The 12,141-nt window shown below is 42.4% G+C and overlaps 1 protein-coding gene across 1 annotated transcript in view; it reads right to left on the bottom strand.

The window, feature by feature from the left end:
* The window catches only part of LOC138674084 (uncharacterized), a 223,925-nt gene that overhangs the window by 161,542 nt on the left and 50,242 nt on the right, over positions 1-12,141 (bottom strand). Inside the window, exon 5 of the mRNA XM_069762030.1 lies at positions 6,257-6,318. Coding sequence (XP_069618131.1) covers positions 6,257-6,318 — 62 coding nt within the window. The remainder of the gene's footprint in view (positions 1-6,256; positions 6,319-12,141) is intronic.

The raw sequence follows: 12,141 nt of genomic DNA, 5'->3' as shown, positions 1-12,141 counted from the left end.
AAGAAGCTTTTTTGGTGACATTCGATGTCAAGGACCTATATACATCGATACCGCACATTGAGGGAATTAAATCGGTCAGGACACTACTCACATCCTCCAAAATGGACCCAGTACAAATTAATCTTTGCTGTGATCTACTTTCTATCATTCTGACTAAGAATTTCTTTCTTTTTGAGGATCAATTCTTTTTACAAACGCGTGGGACCGCCATGGGCAGCAATGCAGCACCTCCGTATGCTAACTGCTACATGGCGGATTATGAGGAGAGTGCCATCTATACCAATTGCTTATTTAAGACACATGCTCTAATGTGGAAAAGATATATCGACGATATATTCTGTATTTGGGATGGCCCAGAGGAAACACTGAAAACCTTTTTTCTTTTTCTAAAAACATCATGGCCTGGTCTTGACTTCACAATAACATATAATCAGAAAGAGGTCAATTTTTTAGATACATTAGTCTGTAAGAATGACCAGGGAGAACTCTCCACAGATCTCTTCACAAAACCCACAGATCGCAACAGTCTCCTTCATTACCATAGCTTCCATCCTACCAGAATGAAAAATGCCATTCCTAAATCGCAGTTTAAAAGGGTCCACAGGATAGTCTCTGATAAAACTAGACAGACACAACGGTTGGATGAGATGCGCTCCAAATTCTTAGAGAGAGGCTATCCGCCCCAAACTCTAAATACATCAGAAACTATCTCCACCACCAGAACCAGCTCTAAAGATCGCATTCCTTTTGTCCATGACTACCATCCCCTGTCGTACATCCTTCATAGGTCCATAAGCCGCTATTGGCATATCCTGGGTACAGCTCACCCTAGGATCAAAGAATTTAAGGAACCATTCCTTCCTTGCTTCAGGAGACCACGTAACATCCGTGACAAGCTAGTAAGGGCTGACATAGGCACAATACAACAGACGTCAACGCAACGCTTTCTCACTAACCCAAAATATGGGACATTTCCTTGTCTACAATGCACGCAGTGCAACAACGTCACGAGAGGCTCCACGTTCTACCATCCCCACAATGGGAAACAATATAACATTAAAGGATACTTTACTTGTGACACATCGTTTGTGGTCTATCTGATAAAATGTCCATGTGGATTATGCTATATTGGTGAAACAACACAACCTATAAAAGATCGAATCTCCAAGCATAAATCCACTATTAGGTGCAAAAATACATTGTTGCCCATCCCACATCATTTCGCAGCACAAGGACATACAGTCGCACAGCTCAAGTTCCAAGTGTTAGAGCAGGTTACACCGCTACGCAGAGGGGGCGATAGGGTGAACCTACTTAAAAAGAGAGAAGCCTATTGGATACATGAGTTACAGACTTTAACCCCCATGGGTTTGAATAGGGAGTATGATATCGTATCCTTTATGTCTTGATCTAATATGACCACTGTTTCTCCAGTTTCTCTGATATATTGTTATCAATGTGGAACTCACTCCTCCATTCATTGTACTAACTGCGTATTTCTTTTACAGAATCGTCTATATTAATGTCTTGTGGCCAGGATCAGCACCCCCACTCTCACTCTCCCACCTGTCACATGAACTATAATCAGCGGAACACCATCACACCTGTATAATGTGGCATGTTCACTTGTATCCTGTGGCTAACGTCAGCGTATAGACTCACTATCCGAGGAGTTAGGTATTATCTCTGCGCATGCCCCGGAATGGAACGCACATCTCCGCCCACTTTTCTCCAGGTGGAACGCACAATGTTACCCCCTGCGTCACTTCCGGTTAGACGCTTCCTGTCGAGCGCGTTAGTCGTTAGCGCGCCTTCCTTTTTAAGGCCGTTCCTTAGCGCTCTCCTCACTTCCTGGACAAGCGGTGGACACCGCGTCCTATACAGTTCGTCACCGGGTAAGTTATTTGTTCGCACAGCGGCACCACCGCGTACATACACTTTGCCTTCTTATGTACCATGGCTATTGTTTTACCCCATAGTGCCGTCTTCAGGCCTCATTCTCTATCTTCTTCAGCAAGTTTGATATGTTACGCTTATTTCTCACTACTCACTCGGAGGTTCCATATTGGCCAATATTATATAGGGGTTTCTGCATTATTCCTTCTTTATGCCACTATAGGTTTCCGCTTGCTTACCACCATTACTATAGTGACCCAATACGATGTATGATTTGTAAGAGGGTAGGTAACTGTCCATTTACTTGTATTGTGGCACGTCGGTCTCACTAACAGTAATAATACGTCCAGTGACTTCACTCGGTTAAGAGCACACTCCTTACCTTCATGCTAGGACTGACTATGATGCTTGGACCATTTTTGGTTATCTTTCATATGAATATTATGCTCCTGTTTATAACCATATACTGCTATCTACATGCCTTTAGCCCGCCTACCTTTGACCCACCTATGGGCTCATATTGTAAATACTTTATTTTGATTTTGTTATACATATTATTTTGTTGTTTTAGTACATTGATGAAGGTCTATGTTTGACCGAAACGTCTGCTGTATGTACTCTCTTTATTAAATTTTCACCGCATCCCACTAAGTGTGTGCCAAGTTTATCTTCTACACTATATGGTTTGGGCGCCTACTTGAGCACCACTGACATAAGCTGTGCCTACGGCTATCAATCTACACTAGTACATACAATATACAACATATGACAGAACATACAACATATGACAGAACATACAACATTCAACATATGACAGTACATACAACATACAACATATGACAGTACATACAATATACAACATATGACAGAACATACAACATATGACAGAACATACAGTACAACATATGACAGTACATACAACATACAACATATGACAGTACATACAATATACAACATATGACAGAACATACAACATACAACATATGACAGTACATACAACATTCAACATATGACAGTACATACAATATACAACATATGACAGAACATACAACATACAACATATGACAGTACATACAACATACAACATATGACAGTACATACAATATACAACATATGACAGAACATACAACATATGACAGAACATACAACATTCAACATATGACAGTACATACAACATACAACATATGACAGTACATACAATATACAACATATGACAGAACATACAACATATGACAGAACATACAGTACAACATATGACAGTACATACAACATATGACAGAACATACAACATACATACATATAGACATACAATACATACATACAGTACATTCATGCATTACATACAATACATACATACAGACATACAGTACATATAACCTAGAGTACATACTCACCATGACTTGTCACTTTGATCCCCAAAGCCAGTGTCACCTGTAAAAAAAAATTAAAATAACAAACAAACAATATACTCCCTGATCCGCAGAAATCCACGAGTGTCCCACGACAATCTCCCGTGGAGAGCAGCAGCATCAGCTGATGCGACCGCTCTCCAGGGGCTCCAGGAATACAATGACGGGAGGGAGGTATCCGTCCACACTGTATTCCTCAGCCACTGTAAAAAATAGTCCCTAGTCTCACTTTTGGCACTGCTGTGTGAGAAAGTTCCCACGCAGCAATGGCATAAAGTGAGACCTTGAACTAAGGTAACCTCAGTGATACACTGCAGGAGCCATTGTCTCCTGTCAGTGTGTCACTGAAGGTCCTATAGAGCAATGACATCACCCAATGTCACTGTTCTATAGGGGAGATCGTTGTGGGACACTCGTTATTAATTGGACTGCATTGGACAGGGAGTATTCGGTTTATTATTTTACGTTTTTTGGAGGCGCTCAAGTATGGTAAGTATGGTTTAATTAAGAATAATAAAATACTTTTTTCTGGCTGTGTCTTTTTTTTAACTCTTTCACTACTCTAGGATTAATAATGGATAGGCGTCTTATTGATGCCTCTCCATTATTAACCCGGCTTAATGTCACCTTACAATAGCAAGGTGACATTAACCCCTTATTACCCCATATCCCACCCCTACTCGGGAGTGGGAAGAGAGGGGCTAAGTGCCAGAATTGTCGCATCTCACAGATGCGCCATTTCTGGGGCGGCTGCAGGCTGGTATTTGTAGCCGGGGAGCCCAATATCCATGGCCCCTCTCTAGGCTATGAATATCAACTCGCAGGTTTCTGCATAGCCTTTCTGGCTACAAAATATAGGGGGACCCCACGTCATTTTTTGTCGGGTCCCCCTATTTTAATAGCTAGTAAAGGCTACGCAGACATTTGCGAGCTGATATTCATAGCCTGGAAAGGGGCCATGGGTATTACCCCCTTCCCAGGCTACAAATATTGGCCCGGGCCATCGGCTTTCCCCTTCTGGTGCAAAAAATTGCGCGGGAGCCCACGCCATTATTTTTTTCCCGTTTTTTTCTTTATGTTCATTAATCAATATCTGCCTATCTATGGATATATCTATCTATAGATATATCTATAGATACATAGATGTTTCTATCCATATATCTATCTGGCTAATTTCACATATCAGGTTTTTGCCGTCAGGCACAATCCGGCGAGTTTTAAAAAAAAAACGATCTGTTTTTTTTTCTGCTGGATCCATTTTTTCTCATAGAGTTGTATTAGCGCCGGATTGCGCCTGATGGCCACGTTTCATCCGTTTTTTGCCAGAACTGTCAAAAAAGCTGTTTCCACTGGATGGAAAAACATACAGAGGAACGTTTTTTCTGTCCGGCGAAAAAACGCACAGCGACGGATCCGGCAAAAAACGTATGAAACTGAAATGTTAAATGATGAATCCAGCCTCCAAATCCATTTTTTCATGCATGTTTCCATTCAAATCACGCACATTTTCCATTCGCTCTCTTTTTTAAAAAAAAAATGGATCAGTTGCATCAGTTTTTCACTATTTGCAACGGATCCATTTTTTCAAAAATTCGCCGGATCCTGCCTGACGGAAACAAACTGATGTGTGAAAGTAGCCTAACTATCCATATATCTATCTACATCTATCCATCTCATTCCTTCTATCTATCTATCTATCTATCTATCTATCATCTCAGGCCGGCGTCACACCTGGCATAGGAAAATGCGGTCCGTTTTTTACGGGCGCAATACACTAAAATGTTCCCAAAACAGTGTTCTGTATGTAATCCGTTGGCAAGACTTTCATTGACTGAATTTTTGCGCAATACAAGACAAACGCAGCATGCTGTGATTTTCTACACCCGTAAAATGCGGCAGCGAAATATACGGCAGATAGGATCTGCCCCATAGAGAATCATTGGTCCGTGTGCAATGTGTTGTTTTTGCACCTATCATACGCCTGTAAACCTCTCTAGTGTGATGCCGGCCTCATTCCTTCTATCTGTCTATCTCATTCCTTCTATCTGTCTGTCTATCTATGTGTAATGGAGTGTGGGTTGGACAAATGTATAAGAGGAGGTTGGACAAGAAATGACATCACAAATCCTTTTTTGTCAATAATAGATCTTTATTTAACTTTCAAAAACGCATACAAATCCGCATTAAAAAACGCATCAAAAACGCATTAAAAAAACGCAACAAAACTGCACCTGTGTTTTCTGGCAAGAGAGGGAAGAATCTGCAGCAGAAATTCCTAAGGCTAATCTGCAACTTGTGCACATACCCTAAAAGAAAAACAGCATAAAATTGTTAATGAAACACAACTGCAAAGTTTATTTTTAATCCTAAAAACATGCATTTGAAGCACCATTTTCAGCGTTTTTTTCTTATTGAACCGCTGGAGTGGTGCTTTAAATGTAATTCCCCTGTCTCATACTCATCTGCCACTGCCTTCTTCCTTTTCCAGCATCACTCCCGTCGGTCTCTGGCGAAAAGTGACCTGTCGGCAGCTCCACTGTTTTGTTCTGGCTGTCATAGACTTGCATTGACCTCTTGTGTCGTAACTTTTGACTTCTAGCCAGTCAGAATTTACGGGCACAAGATGGCGTCGCTGCACTGGAGTGGCGTCGGTAAAAGGTGAAGATGTCGGAAGGTGAGCATAAGAAAGGGGACAGGGGGCTTACATTTAAAGCGCCAATCCAGCCCTGAAAAAATCAACTCTTGAGTGATGCTTTAAGTAAAAAAATGCCTCAAAGATGTTTGTACCATTTATTTAACTCTTTGTGAGACCAGAACCCAATGTAGCCTGTCATCTACCTATGATCAGCTATTTCCTCCAGGGCTCCATTTAATAAACATTTGTAAGGATAACTATATGATGGTTGTGTTAATAAAAAACATTCATTATAACAATATCGTTTTGGACTCACAGGATTCAGCCTATCTGAGACAACAGCAGCGTGAGCATCTCTCAAAGAGTTTCTTGTTTCACCTACAATAATATAAAAAATAACAAATATAGAGACACGACATACAGAGAGTATTACCAAGAGCAGGCTGCACATTACATGATGGCAGTCACAAATACAGTTTATTCTCTATAGTTATCATTATTGCAATACTGTAACAAATTCTATATTTGTCATTTTGCCATTTTTCTATATCACTGCATGTTTTGTTGTATCAACATTTTCAAATTTAAAGTGATTGTCTGGGCTCAAGATAAAAGTCTGCAGCCCCCTATGTAATTGTAGATTGCCAAATCATGACAGTGTGCGGCGCACATGTGGCGCCCCAGGGTCCTGGTCGTCACAGTAATGTCGCTTTCCTAACGGGGAGAGTTATGTTACGTTTGGAGGCAAGAAAGGATAACTGTCGTCAGGTACCACAAGCGTGCAACATATTCACACTCCAGGCCACCAGGGGGAGCTGTTGATCCTATTTACTAGGTGACTCCCCATATATATATATATATATATATATATATATATACTGGTAGTCTGTAGTTCCAGACAGCCGTCTGAGGAGGATAGAGAGTTCACGGAGCTGTGCATGCCCTAAGAGCTGCAGCTCCCAGAAAGAGACACATAGGAAGCCGAATACATTGCAGTGAGTGTGCAGGAAAGCAAAGCACAGGAGAAGATACCAGAAGACCAGCCCCGAGCAGGCTGCCTCCTTCTGTGGTGCAGATAACCGGTAGCCAGAACACTGAGGTAGTAAGGACCTCTATGCCTTACTTCAGAGACCGGCAGGACAGCTAATTGCATGTTACCTGTCTGCACCTACACCCAGGAGGCACGGTGACACCCCACAGAGCCGGGTTATCTAAGAGACCCTATAAACAGGCTCAAGTCACCAGTCATACGGGTTTTGTCCTATCCTATATGGGGAACAGAGAGAGAGAAACACCACATCTGTGAGGACCTTACGAGAGGCTTAGCAGTAAGGGACTATACCACTACAGCGCAAGGGAAGGCTATTGATTTCCACCTGGACAAGACTCTGGACTTGCCTCCAAACCGGTCGGACCCTACCTGCCCTGTAATCTGGTGCTCTGGACTGTGGCTGCGGAAACCAACAGTAAACAAGGTACAAAATTGCGATCCTGTGTCCTCGTTCTTCACTGCACCTCTCACCATTCTACCATCTACTCACTGGGAAGCCCTGGGGATATACTTCACCTGTGGGAAGGAATATCATCTAGCTGCCATAACATCACCCCAGCGGACCCCCATTAATGCGGTGTCAGTCACCCTGACCGAATACCACAGGTGGCGTCACAAACATAAACTTTATTCCCTTTAAAGACCCTTCCCTTTTACATCGGCGCCCTGGGCCACGGACAGGGTGGCAGCCACCGTGACATCCCCCTGTGAACACCGGACCTGGTACCGAGTACCCCACGGCCCTGGCCGGGCGACTCACACACACTGACACAATTACTCTGTATTCTCCTTGAGGGTGAGCAATCACATGCCAACTAGCATCATCCCACTTCTCTCAGTTATCTTTTATTGAAGGGAGTGACTGCAGACTTTTCACTTCAGTTTGCACAATTCTTTTAATTATTATCATGTCAGGCTCAGAGCACATTGGCAATAATTCATCTAAGTAAAAATTCTGTCATAAATCGCTTTGAAACCCAATTTTGTACATTTTGAAACTTTTGGTGTTTTCAAACCAGTTTCACCCAGTTTGACTAAATTGGGTGGAGCTTGGGCAGGATGGTAGTGGGATGCCACGGCTCATCTAATTCATGACTAGCTAGGATGAACCTTATGCCAAAAATCTTACTCCAGTCAAGAAAAATATTTGGCAAGGCGCACAAAGAGGTGCGTGACACTTTTTAGATGCACTTGATTCATTAAGAGATACAGTGGGGGAAATAAGTATTTGATCCCTTGCTGATTTTGTAAGTTTGCCCACTGACAAAGACATGAACAGTCTATAATTTTAAGACAGTTCATGTCTTTGTCAGTGGGCAAACTTACAAAATCAGCAAGGGATCAAATACTTATTTCTCCCACTGTATGAGATTCGTAATGAATAAAGCACATCTGACTCAAGCATGACCCTCAACAAGAATGACGTGAATAATGCTGATCATGATGAATTAGGGCTGAGGCTAAGTGTCTCCCAGGACTGCAACTTCTGCCACTGTTATAGCTACGACAGTGCAAAGAAGAGCAATTATGAGCCACTTTCATTTGGTTGGCACCATACAGCTCTGGCAAAAATTTAGAGACCACCACCTCAAAGCCCTGTCATGGGCAGCCCAATCTCCAGACCTGAAGCCCATTGAAAACCTCTGGAATGTGATCAAGAGGATGATGGATAGTCACAAGCCATCAAACAAAGAAGAACTGCTTACATTTTTGCGCCAGAAGCAGTGTGAAAGACTGGTGGAAAGCATGCCAAGACGCATGAAAGCTGTGATTAAATATCATGGTTATTCCATAAAATATTGATTTCTGAACTGTTCCTGAGTTAAAACATTAGTATTGTTGTTTCTAAATGATTATGAACTTGTTTTCTTTGCATTATTTGAGGCCTTAAAGCACTGTTTTCTTTAAAAAAAATTTGACCAGTTTTCTTTGTCAGAGAAAAAAAATACAAAATGTATTGCTTGGAAATTTGGAGACATGTTGTCAGAAGTTTATAGAATAAAAGAACAATTTACATTTTACTCAAAAATATACCTATAAAGAGAAAAATCAGACAAACTGAACATTTTGAAGTGGTCTCTTAATTTTTGCCAGAGCTGTATGAGATGAGAGATATTTGGAAGACCAGTGGAAATATGTTTGTTTGCTTTGGAAGCATGTCAGCAGGAATATATTAAGAGACTCAAAGATTGGGATATTATCTATAGGGGTTATATTGAGAAAAACTAATGTGATCTTTCTGACTATTGAAAAAAATCCCACACTGCTGATTCTTTTACATGACCTCATAAGCATAAATTTTACAAGCTGAATATGATTAGAATCCTGCATTATTGAGATTCAGTACATTGTATTGATGATTGTATGATTGCATGCTGTATCAATCTATGAAGAACCAGCATATAGTAATTAATCAGTCCAAGGCATATACAATCCTTTCAGTTGTGACATTGAAAAACCTGGTTTTGAGCCAATTAGGTTCTATTATTGCATTTTGAGTAATTCTGTAAAATATAATATGTTACATCTATAAGGGTACAACAGCAAACCTGTTGTAGAAATTTCTTGGACAGAAAGAAGTAGAATTCCCCATGAATTAATGGTTGTGTAGCACCTTTTATTAGAACTTTTGTATTGCTCTAGGAGATATGGAGATATATTAATTTAATTGACAACTTGGTGTGGCTGCGCCCCTTATCAATTTGGTGTGTCTGTTCCTTCTTGGACACCAATAGCGCTGATTGGACAGTGTCGGATTGTGTAAGCATATACCGTTATTTTCCCGACTATAAGATGCACTTTCCCCTCCTCCCCAAAAAGGGGGGAAAATGGGGGGTGCCTCTTATAGTTGGAATACAGGCTTACCGGCAGTGGTGTGGCGGCGGTGGAGGTGCAGGGATGAGGAGGCGGTATGGCGTGAGCGGGGTCCCTTCCACAGGTGATGTGACGCAGCAGTCCGGTAAGCAGCAGAGCCGGGTGAATCATGGCATTATTGTGGTGGCGGCCATCTTCCTGAGGCCGCGCGTGCGCAGATGGAGTGCTCTGCTTCCCGGGGCTTCAGGAAAATGGCCGTGGGAGGCCGCGCATGCACAGATGGAGATCGCAGCGGCCATTTTCCTGAAGCCGAGTTTGCAGATTTAGATCTCGGCTTCAGGAAAATGGCCGCCGCAATCTCCATTTGCGCACGCGCGGCCTCCCATGGCCATTTTCCTGAAGCCCCGGGAAGCAGAGCACTCCATCTGCGCACGCACGGCCTCAGGAAGATGGCCGCTGCCACCGATAAACTGGTAACTAACCCGGCTCTGCTGCTCACATTGGAATGCATACAGGGCCACTGCATCACTCACCTGTGGAAGGGACCCTGCTCACGCCATACCGCTCATTATCCCCACACCTCTGCCTTTGCCACACCACTGCTGCAACCCCCCCATGGACACCAGGCCGTGGCATCGCCCACCTAAGCAGGAAGGGACCCTGCTCAGGTGCACGCCATACCGCATCACCCCACCTCTGCCGACACCATGCCTCCTGTGACCCTACTCTGCCACCGCCAGCCCTCAGGTAAGATACTGTAAATTCGGACAATAAGACGGACCCCCATCTTATAAAAAATCTTTTTTTCTGTAATTTTCACCCCAAATTTGGGGTGCATCTTATAGTCCGGTGCGTCTTATAGTCCGAAAAATACGGTAAGTCTGAAGACAAAGGAAATGGCAGCGCACAGTTCTCAATCTACTCATACATTTCAAGGAGGAATAATAGAGAAATGGCTCAATGCAGACTCCTAAATGACTCCAAATGTTAGTTTGTGGGAAATGGAAGTATTTACCAAACCAAACAGGGAGAACTGAAAGGTCCTTGATTAACAAGTGGAAGGCAGTCCAATAATAGTGAACAATGACTACACGTGAAAACAATGCTATGAACCTGCATATATGGGGTTAATCTGCAGATTCATAGCGCTCTGAACCTGCCCGATGCCGGAACTTTGAGTCTCGCTGCGGTGAGAAAATGAATTTTATTCCTTCCGGCGTCATTTGCCCTTCAGTCATGGGGTCTGCGCCGGTGCGGATTCAGACATCGTTCTGTGTATAGAGAGTGGCTGACTGACAGCAAGCTTAGCATTAGGGAAATCAAAAGCCTAGATTACAGGCAGGCTCAGAACGCTATTTACCTGCAGATTAATCCCATATCTACAGGTTAATAATATTTTTTCACGTGACCAGATCTATTCAAAGCAAATTTGTCACCACACATTCAAACAAAGCACATGCACTTGGTGCACAGTTGGCATGACCAAACAGTTCAGTGCACCTTCCCACCTACATGTTTTCCATCTAACTCCATCTCAAGTCTGGCTCCAGGAACACCAGAGTTGTTAATCAAGTAAGAGGAGAGTGGAAGGTTAAGGTGCACTGAACTGTTTGGCCATGCCAAGGAAACACCAGCTTGGTTTGAAGGTTTTTTGTAAGACGAATTTCCAATGGTAACTATCATGCTATAGCTACAAACCTTAGTGCACTCTTGTGGGACTGCCATTGTCATTCAATAGTTAAAACTGGAACATTTTTTACAGTGAAGTTTAGAAACAAACCTCGTTTTCCATGCAGCAGTATACCTTTCTATTAAATCTATCACATATTGTAAGTAATACCCTTGTGGGCTACTAAGAGACAGAAGAGATTAACTACTGTCGCTGGAAATGAGTAGAATTAATAACAGTATTGTGCATAAATGGATTTCAATTATATAAAGTATTTGAAAGATTTTGTCTTGTGGGACTCAGATAAGACTGTTATATGATTTATTATCAGATGTGCAGTACAGTATTGGGTTTAGCCTAGGTTGTATAGAATTTGCAGGCAACATGTCAGCTTCAAGCCAAACCAGAACAAAGCAGTAATTTTGGATTAAAGGGGTTTTCTACCACTTTGATATGGATAACCTATTTTTAGTATAGGTCATCAATATCAGACTGGTGGGGGTCCAACGACCAGAACCCCCATCTGTTGGAAGGAGCAGGACACCAGCTCTACATGACACTATGGAGTGACCGCTCCCAGGTACTGCAGATCAGCCCCGGTTATCTAAATAAGGCCATGTTCACACTATCAGTATTTGGTCACTATTTTACCTCAGTATTTTTATTT

Source organism: Ranitomeya imitator, chromosome 4 (assembly GCF_032444005.1).
Source record: "Ranitomeya imitator isolate aRanImi1 chromosome 4, aRanImi1.pri, whole genome shotgun sequence".
In the NCBI taxonomy this organism is placed as follows: Eukaryota; Metazoa; Chordata; class Amphibia; order Anura; family Dendrobatidae; genus Ranitomeya; species Ranitomeya imitator.
This window is presented reverse-complemented; position numbering and strand designations above follow the sequence as displayed.